Source organism: Littorina saxatilis, linkage group LG10, assembly GCF_037325665.1.
Source record: "Littorina saxatilis isolate snail1 linkage group LG10, US_GU_Lsax_2.0, whole genome shotgun sequence".
Classification (NCBI taxonomy): Eukaryota; Metazoa; Mollusca; class Gastropoda; order Littorinimorpha; family Littorinidae; genus Littorina; species Littorina saxatilis.
The window spans coordinates 20,925,816-20,943,767 of NC_090254.1; the positions used below are offsets into that span (position 1 = coordinate 20,925,816).

At 39.4% G+C, this 17,952-nt stretch overlaps 1 protein-coding gene across 1 annotated transcript; it reads right to left on the reverse strand.

The window, feature by feature from the left end:
- Positions 1-227: 227 nt before the first annotated feature.
- On the reverse strand, positions 228-17,259 carry LOC138977805 (neuronal acetylcholine receptor subunit beta-3-like). Its single transcript, XM_070350412.1, has 6 exons — positions 17,255-17,259; positions 13,812-13,998; positions 6,745-6,871; positions 5,835-5,950; positions 4,826-5,022; positions 228-861 (listed from the first exon to the last, which is right to left on the reverse strand). The coding sequence occupies exons 1-6, from the start codon at positions 17,257-17,259 to the stop codon at positions 228-230; spliced, it is 1,266 nt and encodes a 421-aa protein (XP_070206513.1).
- Positions 17,260-17,952: the final 693 nt, after the last annotated feature.

The window sequence follows — 17,952 nt, forward strand, 5'->3', positions numbered from 1 at the left end:
AATAAATATTTAATCCAAAACGTGATCCTGAAGGTTAAGTAAACGGCCTTTACTGGCATATTAAGTTTTATTTGCCAAGTTTAGTTGAACCTCCTCGTCTTGTGAATAAAGACCAGGTGGCGAGAATTCGCAATGCCATCTAAACATCAGGCTGGGGAAGCCTAAAGTATTGCGACATCTCTATTATGTTCCTTGTGTGCTTGCTTCTGCCTATTTCTTTGCGGGCTTCACTGTGACCAGGTCATGATGACAAAGAAGCTGGCAGTGGCTAGGATGATGACCACCAGGAACAGGCGTGAAAACAGGTAGTCGCAAGCAGCAGCTACGTCACGCCACGTTATTTCCGCTGACCCTGACCTCTCAACGACCTCTTCCAGTCGATCATTACCTACAATCTCATCCCTCGTGTCATGTTTTCCTGCAGAACCCTTTTCACAGCTTTCTTTTACAAATACAACAGGAGCGACAGACGTTTTACGCAAGACTAAATCGCCTTTTTTCAACCCCCCTCTGCCGGAAAAAAGCTGAAAGAAGAAGCGAGCACTCTTGGGCAAAGGGAGAGAATCGGACCTGTGGTGAAGGGAGAGCACCAGGACGGTGAGGATCACGGAGAGCGCGGAGCATGCGCACAGCAGCACGAGGTAGACCATGAAGATAGAAGTCTGCAGCGAAGACCGGGGCAGGACCTCCATCAGAATAGACAGGAGGAAGATGAAGGTCAACATCAAGGTCATGCCCAAGGACACCTTCTCGCCGCTCTCTGCGGGCAGTGAGAACACCAGCGCGGACAGCAAGGCCAGCAGCAACGTCGGTGTCACCAACGCCAGCGACAGGAATATGGACCTCCTCTGCAACGTGAAGCTGTGAGAAGAACAGGTAAACATATGTTAAAGGGCCTGACATGATATTTTTAAGGACCTGGTATCGGCCGTCTTAACGGTACCCTGGGTCAGGGCGTTAGCAATTTTCTCCCCCCTTTCCTAACCTAGGTGGTGGGTTCAAGTGCTAGTCTTTCGGATGAGACGAAAAACCGAGGTCCCTTCGTGTACACTACATTGGGGTGTGCACGTTAAAGATCCCACGATTGACAAAAGGGTCTTTCCTGGCAAAATTGTATAGGCATAGATAAAAATGTCCACCAAAATACCCGTGTGACTTGGAATAATAGGCCGTGAAAAGTAGGATATGCGCCGAAATGGCTGCGATCTGCTGGCCGATGTGAATGCGTGATGTATTGTGTAAAAAAAATTCCATCTCACACGGCATAAATAAATCCCTGCGCCTTGAATATGTGCGCGATATAAATTGCATAAAACAAAAATTAAAAAAATTAAAAAATAAATCCCTGCGCTTAGAACCGTACCCACGGAATACGCGCGATATAAGCCTCATATTGATTGATTGATTGACCCATAGTTTTAGTTTCTGAAAGCAGTCATCGTTATAATCATCATCGTCGTCGTCGTCGCCACATCATTGACGTGCTCGTCGTTGTCACTGTCGATATTTTCGTCATTGACACATAAACTAGTTCAGTCTCCTGTTTCTCGTCTCTTTCAACGGACAATCCCCTCACTGTCTCAGTTACCATATACGAATGCTGTCGTCGAGATCTTTTTTATTTTTTTTTTTTTTTATTTTTTTTTTTTTTTTTTTTTTTTGACCTCAGTTGCATGCAAGGCTGCTTCAACCCATCTTTTTTGCCTCTTTCGTCTTTTTTTTTTTCTTTTTTTTTTCTTTCTTTTTGGGCGGTGAGCATATCCTTCTTCATTGGTCTTTTTTTTTTTTCAATGAAATTTTACTTTTGTTTTCTTTTACATTACAGGTTACATTTCCATTAAATTACTTTTTAATTCAACAACAATTTAACTAATGTTTGCGTGTATGTGCATATGTGTGTGTGTGTGTGTGCGTGTGTGTGTGTGTGTGTGTGTGTTGTTGTTGTTGTTGTTCCCATAATTCTGTTATATAATACATTTTCAGCGGGACAATACATAACAAGTTAATTAATCCAATTACAGTACTAGTTTTCAGCACAGCATCATACAGCGCATATATAAATAACTTTACATTAACAGCACAATACTACTAGTTATCTATATTCTTATACACAGTTCAATTTTACTAGAGATTTCGAAGTCGAGCTTGGTTCTGAAATAAGATCTTCATGTTAGTTTTTGGATTTCCGTACTTAAACTGGCTTACGCACATTTTCGATATCAATATAAGGTGATTAATTATGAAGGTTTTCTCTCTGGGGATATCACGTGTGAAATACCCAAAAAGAGCCTCTTCGCAGCTTAACTTTATATTTTTGCCTGTATATTTAAATATGTACCCTTGACATTCCTGCCATATGGGTTGCACTGCTCTACACTGCCAAAAAAAGTGCTCGATGAAGTCGGTTTCGTTACAATACTGACAGAGATTTGTTTGACGAATTCCCATCTTATGTAGCAAAATATTGGTGGGATATATATTGTGTAAAATTTTCCAATGCAATAGACGAAGACGGGTTTCTGTCGAGCATTCGTTAGCTAATTTCCAGTGTTTATCTTCTAATGTAATATTTAATTTGTTCGACCAAAATCCAGCTGAGCTTGGCTCCTTTATCTCATAATTTAACATCTTTAGGCGGATTTGGCGTGGAGATAATTGTATAAATGGCATATGATCAAAACGGGCCTGACCCGTATCACGCAATAATAGAGCTTTAATGGCAGTCTGTATTGCATTATATTCAAATAGGCGAGACTGTTTATATCCAGTTCGTTCACATATTTCCTCAAAAGAGTACATGTCGTTATCGTTAAAAACATCTTTAACATCGCATATTTTAGCCTTTATCCAGTCATTCATGTATAGTGTTTGCTTCCTGTACCTTATATTTGTATTATTCCATAAGGTTTGATTGCGTACACTTATCTGCTGTTCATTACTGCTTATTTCTTTGATCTTGTGTTTATTGTTTAGCCAGGTGATAAAAGCTTGTTTCCAGAAATATTGCTTTATGGCACCTAGTCCTTTAAAATGTTCTGCACTCACATTTGAGCGCAGACAGCATAAGCGTTCGCCCAGATTTAAAAATGATGCTAATGGAATCTGTTGCCACTTTGCGTTACTTCCGTCCAGCAGCCTCATAATCCATGAAATTAGAAATGATGTTTGTACAGCTTTGACATTAATCATTTTCAGACCTCCAAGATTTGTCTCTTGGCACATTACTTTTCTATTAACTTTTTCATAAGCTCTTTTGTTTGAATATTTTTTCTTCCAGATAAATCGGAATAGAGATGAATTTAGCTTATTGAGGAAGTTTTCTGTGGCACATAGAGATTGCAGTGCGTAAGTAAACTGTGACAACATTAATGTTTTGACTATACAAATTTTCCCCATTATACTTAGGTTTCTTTTCGACCATGTTGCTATTAATGAATTTACTTTATGTAGTTTAGGTTCCCAGTTTTCTTCTATGTTGGAGGCTGGGACAGAGTTGTTGAAATGAATTCCTAAGATTTTGATTTGTTTTTTCCAAATAATATTACATGGTCGGTCAGCAGAACATTTATTTATACCAAGCCACATTGCTTCTGTCTTTTGATCATTCATTGCTAACCCTGAAAATTTTGAAAACTGAGTTATAAGATGTAACACGTTTCTTAGGTCTTTCTCATCTTGTAGGAAGAAACTAATGTCGTCAGCATACATAAGTAGTTTAAGAATTTCACCATGTCTATCAGAATTCCTTGGCAGTTTAATCCCTGTAACATTTTGATCTGCACGGATTTTGATTGCTAACACTTCGAGGGCCAGAACAAAGGCTAATGGCGAAAATGGACATCCTTGTCTTATTCCAGCATCACATGGGAATGGACTCGAGATCCATCCCATGTAATTAATACTACTCTCTGTATTTTTTGTTAAAGTATCGACCCACCTAAGGCCAAAAAAAAAAATTGTCTGTTTAGGGTAACCCGACCGACCCTATCGATTTGGCGCCGACCCAAAAACTTTTTTTTGATTTCAAAAAAAAAAAGAAAAAAAAGAGGTAAAAATGCTAAAAAGAGACATTTGGCGTTTCATTTACACACACACACACACACACAAAAAAAAAAAAAAAAAAACCTACCTACCTACCGACCCTACTTTTTTTGGTCATGTTACCCTAAACAGACAATTTTTTTTTTTTGGCCTAATAAAATGTTTACCAAATCCGAACTTTTGGAACGCCCAGAGCATATATTCTTTAGATATCGTGTCAAAAGCAGCTCTGTAGTCCAGCGCCATTAAAATACCTGGTTGATTACTGTTATTCATATATTCAATGACGTCATCAATCATTCTAATAACAGTACTGGAATTTCTTTTTTTTAAAAACCCAACTTGATCTTCACTTATTAAGTAATTGACGACTTGATTTAATCTGTTTGCAAGGCATTTCGCTAATAGTTTATAGTCGGTGTTCGTTACAGATATAGGACGCCAGTTATTTAGGTGCTCTCGTTTCAACCCCTTTCCTTTGTGTATCAGTGTGATTGCTGCTCGCTTCTGGGATACAGATAGTTCCCCTTTTTCAAAGGCTGACCAAAAAGAGGATAATAACATTTTGTTTATATTACTCCAAAAGAACTTTATGAAATTGGTTGTTATTCCATCCAATCCTGGAGCAGAATTACTTCGCATTCCCTTAAGTGCAATAAGGAGTTCTTTTTCTGTAATTTCTTGATCAATACTGCCGTCGAGATCTTAGAAAAAAATGTTTTAATCCTTCGCAATAGCATCTATTAGCTAGCTCCTTCTGTTACACCGACAAAAAACAACTTACCTGTATCTGATGCAGCTCATGGTGTCACTTTTCGATCCACTGGAGATGTTGAAGTCGCATGTTTCGTCGACAACGCTGACGATTTCCCACTCTGCGTTCTGCTGAGCGCCCTGCCCGTAGACCCCGTCCACCCCAAGCGGCTGCAACACCAGCTGTCTCGTGTCGCTCATCAAGGGGTAGAGTTTCCAGTCGCACACCTGTTGGGACCAAAGGAAAGTCGTGGGAGATTGTGCCATTAGAATGTTAAAATTGTAAGCGTCTAAGTTCCACCTAAGTAATAACACCTTTGTTTTTAATATACTGACTGTTAGCAAATTATAACAGAAATGCCTCAAAAATTCATCAACATTCGCCTGCCGGCTCACGTTGATCTATATATTTTTCTGGACACGTCTGTTATCATTTGCTAACAGTAAACTCATCCAATTGTACCCAGCCAATAGACGACATTCGGAAACAGTTCTGTCAAATTTTGATTGGTTGTGAAAGACCGGTTTTTCTTTGGAAAAACTGTGGCAAACAAACGTACATGATTGGGGGGGGGGGATCACTGGCGAGAGGTGTGTCTCCGACCGTGGTTTCATTTTCGGTGGGTTACAATCATGAGAACACACTGCAAGCATCCCCTAGAATAGGATTATGGCTGCGTAAATGAAACGGCCCTAAATGTAAAACCCAAATCGTGCAAATCACATAAACACGAAAGTTTGTGGGAGTTGCAGCCCATCATTCCATGAACGAAGAAGAAGAAGAAGATGGTGATGATAATTACAATGATGATAAAGATGATGATGCTGATGCTGATGCTGATGCTGATGCTGATGATGATGATGATGATGATGATGATGGTGATGATGATGCTGATGCTTATGCTGATGATGATGATGATGATGATGATGATGATGATGATGATGATGATGATGATGATGATGATGATGATGATGATGATGATGATGATGATGATGATGATGATGATGATGAAAGCAAATAAAAACTTCCGTGCCCGCACCTGTTGGTCAAAGGGGTAGTACATAATGTTGACGACACAGGAAGTCTGCAGCGTGAGACCTGGACTCCACTTGACCTTACCTTCACTCACCACCTTGAGAAGCAGGCTGTCGTCACCTGTGGACAGACATACAGATAAACAGAGGGACAGACGTATAGAAGGGGCAGATAGATAGACGGATAGATCAGGCAGACAGACAGACACAGAGTGACAGATGGATACGTATAAAGGCAGGCAGACAGACAGACACAGATTGACAGATGGATAGATGGAGAAGTATAAAGGCAGGCAGACAGACAGACACAGATTGACAGATGGATAGATGGATACGTATAAAGGCAGGCAGACAGACAGACACAGATTGACAGATGGATATATGGATTCGTATAAAGGCAGACAGACACAGATTGACAGATGGATAGATGGATACATATAAAGGCAGGAAGACAGACAGACACAGAGTGATAGGTGGATAGACGGACAGACAGATGGGCAAAAGGGTGGGCAGACAGGCAGATAGGGAGAAAAAGGAACCGATGGATAGACGTACAGATGGCCAGAGGAACAAGTCAGAAGAATAGACAGAAAGACAGATGGTCACAGAGACAGTCAGAGGGATAGTCAGATAGACGAAGATATTTCACGATAAGTTGCACTTGAATAAATGTTTGTTAAAATCACCAACAAAACAAATGTGAATTACTTAACTTGCATTTTTTTTATTATAAAAAAAATTATATGACATTAAGATAAATAAACACCTCACAAAAGCAAAGAAAAAAACCAGAAAAAAAAACTAACAACAACAACGGCCCGAACTACCTAAAACTGCCTTAAACTTTTCTGGCCATATTTACAATTATGCCGGAGAAAAAAAATGCATGCCATTCAACATGCTTTGGGAACTGACCCATTTTGAGATAGGTTTCTCCGAGGTACTGATCCACTGTGAGATCGGGGACCCATATTTGTTTCTGCGGGATGAAGATTGTCTCCACTTGCTCGTAGTTATGCGTTTGCCACTGCAGCAGCTCATCCTGTGCACACAGTTAAGACAAGAAGAGATGAGATGAGATGAGATGAGATAAAAAGATATTAGATGAGATGAGATGAGATACGATGAAATGAAATGAGATTATATGAGATTAGATGAGACGAGATGAAATGAGATTAGATGAAATGAGATGAGATGAGATAACAATGAGCTGAGATGATCAATCAATCAATCAATATTTTTAGGGTTTTTTTGTTTTTTGTTTAAACAATGTTTTATTAAATCAAACATGATACAATAATACAACGATAAACAATAGGGACACGAACTCAAGCGAACGCTTATATTACGCGCCCTACGTAGTAGTAAAATAACACAAATATGATGTCGGACAAGCATTACTAAAAAATTGTGGAACTATCTAGATGAAAAGCATAGTAAAAGTAAATCAGAAAGAATAAGAAAAAGCTAGTAGGAGGAAGAGGGGGGAGGGTGGAGGTGGGAGGAAAGAACGGTAGGTACATATAAAAGATGAAGGTGGTTAGCGCATACAAAAAAGAATATACATAGTACATTACAAACCATAATCCTGTGGCAAATAAGCAGTAGCTCGCTAAATATATATTTGAAAAAGGCATATAAAATAAGGGTTGTTGGCATGAAAATGGGTACTGAGTCAAATCAATAATCAAAACTTGACTAAATGTAAAACCGACCAGATTCATGGATAAACGATTGGACACTTTCAAAAATAAGCTTGTTGGTGCAAAGAGAAAGGTTTTCGCTACCATTTAACAATATTTCAACATGTCTGTAATTTACAGGAAGTGCGTTTATCGTAGACAGGCGAGCATCTACGTACAAAGGACAGTGTGTCAAATAATGGTCAGCTGTTTCGTTCAGGTAGCCGCAAGCGCACTGTGGGTTTCCCTGTAAGTGGCGTTTACACAGGTCAGAATTCAAATTACTCATGTTTAGGCGCATTCTGCAGTGATGAATCTCTTCCAGTCTTTTACCACAGTAATAATAGGCAGGTACGTTATAATCAGGAGTAGATAAATAGCGTTTGAAATAGCTGATTGAGTTAGTTGTTTTGATGTTGTCTGGCAAGGTGTTCCACAGGACAGTAGTAGATGGTATAAAAGATCGACGGTGTAATTCAGTTTTGCACATGGGGACTCTTCTTTCTAATGGTCTTCTATGATGATAGGGGTTAACATCAGAAGTTAAAGGTGGCAAAAGATGTGATAAGTAATGAGGGCATTTGCCATATACCATCTTGTAATATATAATCAGTTTGTGTCTGCTCCGTCTTTCTTTTAGGTTACAAAATCCGCTTTCTTTATACAGTTTTTCGTGGCTGGTGCCGCGCACACCACCGATTATAGTCCGAATGGCTTCCAAATGTAATTTTTCCAGTGCAGTTGACCAGTACTCGGTGCAGTTGTCCCATAGGATGTCTGCGTAGTAAAAATGTGGAAGAACGAAAGATTTATACATAGTTTCCAGACTTTTACGATTTAATCTATATTTATGATATCTTAAACAATTAATTAATAAGGTGACCTTTTTTACGATGCTTCTCACTTGGAAGTTCCACTTACAATTATTCTGCAAGATTACGCCAAGATGTTTATGTTGGTTCACGTTTTCCAAAACAATATTATTAAAAATGATTGGTTCGGTTGGTATATTATCACGTTTTATGTCTAACAGTTCCGTTTTTGCTTCGTTAAATTTAACTTTCCACTGTTTTGCCCAGGTATTAATTTTATTTAGGTCTGCGTTCAAAATCTGCGCTCGTCTAGTTGGATCTTCTAAGGACATAGACATGCTCGTGTCATCAGCAAACAACTTTATAACAGATTCAGTATCATTCACAATGTCGTTAATATATATCAGGAATAACAAAGGGCCTAGAACAGAACATTGTGGAACACCTGCCGGGATACATTTTAATGCAGACTTAGCACCCTTAATAACAACCGCCTGGTGGCGATTTGTTAAATAATCGTGAAACCATTTCAACAATTGTCCTCTAATTCCTACTAGTTCCAGTTTATATAACAACCCTTTGTGCCAGACTTTTTCAAATGCCTTTGACACATCACAAAAAACAGCTTGAGTGGTAATTCCCATATCGTAATTTAAACAGAACTCGTCATAGATAGAAGCCAGTTGACAAATGGTAGAGTCACCAGGAATAAATCCTGACTGTGCCGGTGTTAATATATCATTTCGCTGTAAAAAGGTGTAAACATGGCTGTGGACACAGCGCTCCATTACCTTCCCAACACAACTTAATAATGAAATTGGTCGATAATTGTTACAACAATCTGCTGGGCCGGCTTTGTAAACAGGAGTGACATGAGCCGTTTTCCACAAACTAGGATATATACCTTCTCTAAGGCTTCTATAAAACAAATATGTCAGGGGTTCTGCTATGGCGTCAACAGCAGCAACTAGAAGTCTATTGTGAATAAGATCCGGACCAGTGGCTTTACCTTTATCAAGGCCTTTAATAACCTCTTTAACCTCGTCGACTGTAAGATAAATATCATTAAGTTCGCTGTCGAAAAAATCAGCTTGAGGCAAATTGTCGTCTGGCGTTTTAAGAACGGGATTTTGAATGAAAAAATTGTTCAGAACGTTAGCTTTTTCCTGGTTTGACTGGTAAATCTTGCCTTCAAAATTAATCGGAGGAATTTCATCAACACCAAGTCCTTTCTTGTCCATGAATGACTTTACCAACTGCCACCACTTTTTAGTACCAAAGGAACCTTGGTCGGAAATGCGTTCGTCTAACTCAATATAGAATTGCTGGACTCTGTCTCGCTTAGCTGCTGTAACACGATTACGCGTCTGACGATAGCTCAGCCAATCTTCTAAAGAGTTACTCGTTTTTGCTCTCAGGTGAGTTTGATCTCTCTCGTCGATTAACTTTAAGATTTCTGGGGTAATCCAGAGTGCGTCTTTAGGGCGTACAGTAACTTCTTTAACAGGCATGAACTGCTTTGCAACATTCATAAAAGTTGTACTAAAAACATCAATACTATCATTAAACATTTCATTCGTCACTATACCTGTCCAATCAGCCTGTGAAAGAGCGTTACAAAACCCTTCTATATTCAATTTATCGTAATTGAAAATAGTTCGTTTAAAGGAGTTACTCACATTTACAGTACTTTTTAATATCGCCCGTGGTACGCTATGATCGCTGCAAACTGGTGGCAAAACATCTACAGATTTAATTATTTGTGGCGTTTGTGTAATTATAAGGTCTATGCAGGTACTATTTGTTTCAGTTACACGTGTCGGAACATTGACAAGTTGACAGAGCTGATATGAATGCAACATATGGAAAAAATTGTGAGAGGGAGAACTTATAAAATCAACGTTAAAGTCACCACAGATCACAAACTTCAATACTTGACTATTTACTTTTCTTAAACTTTCGTCTACTAATTCCCCATATTGAGCATTCCCATTCGGTGGACGGTAAAATGAACCTATCAAAATACTTTCTTTATTCAATTTTATCTCGACCAACACGGCTTCTAGGCCGACGACGTTAAACTCAGGACGGGGTTTATAATACAAATAATTATTTACATAGATTGCTACTCCGCCATAAGGATGGTCTGGACGGTCAAGTCGAACAGGGGGACTGAAATTTGGAATCAATAATGAGGAGTTATCATCAGAATGCGCTAACCATGTCTCCGAAAGTGTTAAGACATCGTGCCGTTGAACTTCGGGCTGCAATAAATTAATTTTATTCCTAAGGCTTCTGACATTAATGTGCACAACACTGATTTCATGCTCGTGTTCAGGACCTACGTCACCTGATAAATACAACGTCGACTGTGCAAACGGGGTTACAGAAGGACTTGACTGCGGGTCATTCAAATCAACGTTATTTGTTTTTGACAACTTAGTGTTGGTTAATAAAGCCGACCAGTTTTTAAAGCTGAAGGTAACACAACAAAAAACGAACAATGATAACGGAACACGGGCTGGTGATTTAAGGGAAGTTAAAATCACAAATGGTAACACAGAAGATTCACATAAGAAAGCAAGTTTGCGACAGAGAACTACTGCTTTTCCATAGAAACACCCAATTCTGGCCCTGTACATATCCTATCAGGATCAGGAACAAGAAAATGGCCAGGGGGAGGGTGTATCTGCGGGCTGGTCTGAGAAGAATTGCGCTACAAAAAGACAGCAGAAAAAACAAGGGTAAAGTTTGTAAAGAGGGTTCAAATACAAGATCAAGTAAAGAATGTATATACAGAGTTCCCAATGGGTAGCGGTTTTCCATTAGAAAACAACAACAACACAAAACAACAACACTTCTATACAATCAATATGAGGCTTATATCGCGCGTATTCCGTGGGTACAGTTCTAAGCGCAGGGATTTTTTTTATTTTTATTTTTATTTTTTTTATTTTATGCAATTTATATCGCGCAGGGATTTATTTACGCCGTGTGAGATGGAATTATTTTACACAATACATCACGCATTCACATCGGCCAGCAGATCGCAGCCATTTCGGCGCATATCCTACTTTTCACGGCCTATTATTCCAAGTCACACGGGTATTTTGGTGGACATTTTTATCTATGCCAATACAATTTTGCCAGGAAAGACCCTTTTGTCAATCGTGGGGTCTTTAACGTGCACACCCCAATGTAGTGTACACGAAGGGACCTCGGTTTTTCGTCTCATCCGAAAGACTAGCACTTAAACCCACCACCTAGGTTAGGAAAGGGGGGAGAAAATTGCTAACGCCCTGACCCAGGGTCGAACTCGCAACCTCTCGCTTCCGAGCGCAAGTGCGTTACCACTCGGCCACCCAGTCCTCCTCAGATGAGACGAAATGAGATGAGATGAGATGAGATTAAATGAAATAATATTAGATTAGATGAAATGAGATGAAATGAGATGAGATTAGATGAGATGAGATGAGACGAGAGAAGATAATAAATTAAGAAAACATAAGAAAATATAAGATAAAATCATCATTATAATGATAATAAAGATATTCTTTTGCGCAAATCATATCATTCCAAGCGTCTTACAATACTAAACAATTACAACACCAAATACACTCGCACCAAAACGTCAAGTAACCCTGACTTTATCTTAGCGCTAGGACTGGTTGGTCCGGTGTCAGAATAATGTGACTGGGTGAGACATGAAGCCTGTGCTGCGACTTCTGTCTTGTGTGTGGCGCACGTTATATGTCAAAGCAGCACCGCCCTGATATGGCCCTTCGTGGTCGGCTGGGCGTTAAGCAAACAAACAAACAAACAAACTGACTTTATTGAAAGAGTAATCGAATGTGATTGAACCGCTAGAATAACTGTATTCCTGTTCAAAGTAAACTCGAAGGGTTCAATGTAAATGAACAAACTTTGATCCATGACAAAATCGTGCAACTAAGTTTTTATACTGATGAAAATTGTATCCCAAATGTAGGCTTTCAGCTTGGAGATGAGAACGGGCATGACAAATTATCGACCAACGTCATTGGTACTGAGTACAGTAGCCGTGGAGATTTACAGTCCTTGGCCTGTGCTTACTTGGATGTGGTTATTTTTACCCAGAGCACGGTGCTCGGTGTGACCCGCATCGAAGAAAGCACAGTCCAGGGACTATACATCTCCACGGCTAGTGTACACAGTACCAAGGACAGTGATCGATAATTTGTCAAGCGCGTTCCCATCTCCAGCAAATATAAACCAGCACTCGGATCTGCCTGAAACTTAGGCACCTATTGCCTCAACCAATTTTTGCTTAGCATGCAATGTCGCGATGTTTTTGCCGAAAACCCTGATTTAATATGAATATTTGTTTAGTTCTTTCGGAAAAGTTATGTAATACGACACACTTAGTATACACATTGGCAAAAAGCAAGACAGATTTAGGTCAGCCTATTGGTCATAACTTCTGAAACTTCCAAAGCAATGCATTGAGAACTTGAGCATATATGGCTCTTTCAGTGGAGGACCCCCTCAAAAAAGGCCGCAAAAAGTGCTTTTTTTGGCCTCTGAAACGGTTGACACATACAGCATCGCCTTTGACAAAAGGTTACATAAAGACTAGAGATGTAGGGTGCATAAAACACAATGCATAGGGTTAAGCTTAGGGTTAACCCTAATGCTCTGAACAGGAAATTGAATGGCCTTTCCAATTGTAGTCAGAAGTATGTGGTGTGTGCATATTCTGATATTTTACAGATGTTAAAATACGGGGCTATGGTTATTGTCAGGTCGATTTTAGGGGTGATCTTGTTTGACAGGCTGTCACGGAATACCTAGATACAAAGTACCATCAATCGGACAAATGGTATGAACAGCTGACATAATTACCACTTCCAGCATTTAAAGGTCAACACAAATAAATTGTGTTTTAATGCTTTTCTTAGCGTGCGAAATTTGTTGCAATACATTTTTGGCCAAGTTTAGTTCGGCTTGGTTAGTAGCGAGCTTTTGCAATCACCGCACCAATCATGGCTCATTTGCGCAGATTTTCGAAAGAAAAAAGCATCATATCGAATGTAATGAGCATGTCATAAAATACACACCAGAGTCCGTTATTCGATGCGACCCATGCTTGAACTGGTCGACAATGTATTTTCTGTTCAGTGTGAGAGGTTTTGGTAGCGGGGCGAAACTCTTCCACAACGCTTGAAATCCTGACATAGTTTTTTTTCCAAAGATCTAGATGTGGCACTTTTCAGCACGTGTACGGGAACGTGTAAGGGTAACGTCATCAAATCTAGTTTTTACGTCACGCGTTTTCCAAGAACTGCAGTCTTGGTAGGAGCAAAACAACGTATGATTTGGAACATTGGAGAAAATAAGAGAGTCACGGGTGACACAATATCTACACGTACACGTGCAGGTCTTTGTTACACGTTCGACCATCTAGAACACTGTACGAGTATTGAACCTTTCAAACAAACGTCATACTCACCGTCCACTGGAACTCCAAGAGAACCATCATTTTCATCTGCTGTTCCTTCATGTCGACGTCACGGAGGCTGACCACGTTGAGCTGTACATTCACCACTGTGATCTGTGACGAGTCAAGGGTCGGCCTGACATTCCGGTTGTAGCCAGTTCCAAATAAGTCGGAATGGAGCTTGTAGAACGCAATTTTGCTATAATTGGGCAAAGTTTGACATTCACACCTGTTCACGGTGAAATACACGAATAGGAAAAAGTAGGTGAACCTTTGAAAAACGAAGTGAAGTCTGGCCATGCTGTGTTCGGTATGTTTTCTTTTTTTGTCTCTATTATTTTTGCTTTATCACAATGCAAACATTGTTTCTGTTCTTTTTCTCTGTGATTCCTGTTTGGTACGTACCACTCCACAGATGAACTTCTGTTGTTGTTGTTGATTTTGTTGTGTTTGTTGTTTTTAGTTCTTCTTCTTCTTCTTCTTCTTCTTCTTCTTCTTCTCGGTATATTTATTTTCCGTGGGAAATTTGTTCAAGAAAATTCGAGATGCTATCCATTGGAAAAGCTTGCAGCAACAGATTCGTTTGACGCCTTCAACTCCTCACGCTGTTTAAGGCCTGTATCATTCTGTGGGTTTGACGGATTGACTAACAATATTCATTCCCCTTCACGCGATTTTTTTTATTCCGGAAAAGAAAAGAATAATACATGATGCCTTAGGTGTTCTCTTCTATTTGTTTTTCCCTGTATGAATTTCTCATATCATGTCTCCAATCAGAACCTGCTCACATGCTAAACAGACAAGAATCGGAGCTTCATAATATACTTTTTGTGTGCACAGAACAGACACAGACATAGGGTATTCCAGTCTAAACGAGCCTGTTCGTTACCACTGATATTTATGCCAGAGAAATGTCGATGACATTTGGTGCCACTAAAAGGTTGACACATTTTAGGCCACAGATAAATATACTCTTCTCTTTTTAAACCTCAAAGGTAATTTTGCAAATACACGAAGAAAATCCAGAGAACCGTGTTAATTTTTTTTAATCAGTCGCGCGATTCAATATTGATATCATCTCGAGTGAATTCGGGGCGTTAGTTTTCATCAAAATATTGCCAGAAATGCACGTGCAAAAATACCTGGTCTGCTTGCATCCGCAGTAATTGCCATTCCTGTTGTGTTCACATGTGAAACGATGCACGGCTAAGGTAATGGAGACATGACATTTAGAAATAACATTTGACGAAAGATATTGTAAACAGAGAAAGAGGTAGGCTAAGTGTGTGTCTCAAAGTCCATTTTAGAATTTTCATGAGAGCAAACTGGACTAACTAACGCTCGGTCCACAACGCATAATCACGCCCTGCCGATCACGTTGACGCGCACCCTGTAATGAGGAACACGCGCTTTTTAAATACAAATTTGTTATCGCCACGATCTATTTTGGAATAGGGTTTGCATTTTATCAGCTGTGATGGGTACGTAAACACGGACATACGCAGCCACAGACAGACAGACAAACAGACAGACAGACACACACACACACACACACACACACACACACACACACACGTATTCTTCATCACATTCTGAATCTAAAAATATAATACATATGTCATGTTTACTCTTAAAATGTGATCACAATTAACGAAAATAGAATAATTAGTCTTACGATTAAAATGTAAAAAATCGATCCAAAAATGATGTCATCTTATTCGTGATCATTTCCTGATTCCACAAACATATAGATATGATAGGTTGTATTCAAACCAAGCTCAGAAAGTTAACAAGAATACAGAAAACCGCGTTTTTCCTGCTTAGCACAATACGCTACCGCGCTAATCTGGCGTGTCAATATCACTACGTTTTGCACGTGGAAAGTGAGTGATTTCCTTCACGCGGGGATTGACGAAGCTGTTCTGTCTTAGTGAATAAATACAGTGCGTTCAGTTTCATCCCGTGAGTTCGACAGCTTGACTAAAAAAAGTAATTTCGCCTTACGCGACTTGTTTTTTATGGTGTTGTTGTTTTTCTATAGTAGTTAATTCCGAAGCCGGTTACAAAAATGTGATGTTAACAAACAGTGTATAAAAATAAAGACTTTTCAATTTGTTTTCATTTGATTTTGAAATTGTGTCATTTCTTTCTGCTTTACAGTCATTCTAATTTTACATGAAAAAAACATCTCTTTTATTTTAGCATTTTGAACGGGAAAGCGTTTGTAAAAGCCATGAGTGAAAGTTTTATTTTAAAATGACATTGTTTTAGCTTCACTTTGACCGCCATTCGACGCGTTGGCGTTTATCAGTCCTTTACAGAAGAGAAATCAGCTTTATAATGAAATACATTCACGCTGAGTGTTGGCAAAACAGTAATATTGTGTGTTAATTTGCACCAAACGGAATTGAGCTATCAAAACAAAAAGCATTTTGCAAGTAATGCAAAATTTGGGAATTACAGATTCGTCTAAAAGCCGTTCCCTGCAGAGGCCAAAACAACAACCAACAAGTGTTTACATATCTCTTAGCCAAATATAATTGGACTTTTTCTTTGAGTCCATATATTAATTTCCTACCACGGAGCCCATTGCCTGAATCCCGATTGAAAGTAAAGTGACCAGTTAACAAATGGATTCCTAACTTATCCACACTTTCCTTGCGTACAAATATGAAATGTCCAATCCATTTTGGCATGTAGCAAAAACATAATTGCAACAAATTTCGCACCCCAATTAAAAAAATAATTCCCGTGTCATTTGATTTAAACTTCTTATGCCAAAATATGCCTATTACGACTTTTTAATTGGTACCTCACGTTTTTGTCAGGTTGATTTTGGGGGTACCCTTATTTGACCGGCGGTCACGTGATCCCTGGTAAAGAAATCATTAATCCGAAAGGTGTTCGAGATAGTCAAGTGAACTATTACAAATAACATAAAGTCTAAATGAAATGACATGGGAATTAATGCTTTAATTAGGATTGTCGCAAATATTGGTGTGCTAATCAAGTATAAAACATGTGGTACACACACACACACACTCACACACCCACACGCACGCACGCACGCACGCACGCACACACACACACACACACACACACGCACACACACACACACACACACACACACACACACACACACACACACACACACACACAAGTCTATCACTCACTGTAAACAGAAGGTTCCTAAAAGACATCGTTGAAACTTGCCCCGGGTGGGTACGACGGCAAAATTAAAGGTGCGGCTTGCGAAAGAGTCCATTTATAAAGTGACGCATACTGAAATGCCCAAGTACATTCAAACGAGAAGCGCCGAAGAAGGACAAAAGCTGCCTGGGCAATAACCACGCATGGTCCTGGTACCGATCGAAATGTTCTGTGGACAAGACAAAGTCAACCACGAGGCGGTCAATACTGTGTCTTTCAGGCGATGCAACGGATTAGCGGCAAACCTCATTTTTGACAAACATCAATTAATAATTCATGCCTCAATCACATGTTAGACTCATGCAGCCGAAACGACGCATACACATTACCTATTGTTGGTTGGTTTGTGGTAATAGAAACCGGACCCTATTTTAACATCTGTGATGCTAATAAGTAGGTGTATACAAAGCATTACCTGCATTTTCTACTTACCCTTGATGTATAAATGAATACACCACACACACCCACACACTCACACACACGCACTCAGGTCTATCACTGTAAGCAGGAGGTTCCAAAAGTTCATAAATTTAACATTTCCTACTTCATATCTTGTTAAAAATCTTGATCTCCTTTAAAAAGTTAAAAACCTTGTCCGTTGCAACATCTTGTAGAGAGAGAGAGAGAGAGAGAGAGAGAGAGAGAGAGAGAGAAAGAGAGAGAGAGACAGAGAGAGAGAGACACACAGAGAGAGACACAGAGAGAGAGAGACAGAGAGAGAGACAGAGAGAGAGACAGAGAGACGCAGACGCAGACGCAGATAATTTATTCAATAGGCCATAGCCCCTTATGAATGGGTGTGAACAAACGGTTCACGTTGCAAATAATATAACTCATCAGGTGCAGAAAAGGTACAACATAATAACATAATAATCGCACAACACTACAGAATAAAACATATATTACACGGTCTTTAACTACGAGGTTACAACATCTCTTAATT

Bases quoted from the DNA above. Each gene is read 5' to 3' on its own strand.
- LOC138977805 (XM_070350412.1), bottom strand. The intron at 5,951-6,744 runs GTCAGTTCCCAA...GTCTGTCCACAG, and splicing joins AGAAACCTATCTCAAAATGG to GTGACGACAGCCTGCTTCTC. The intron at 862-4,825 runs GTAAGTTGTTTT...TTCTTCTCACAG, and splicing joins ATGAGCTGCATCAGATACAG to CTTCACGTTGCAGAGGAGGT.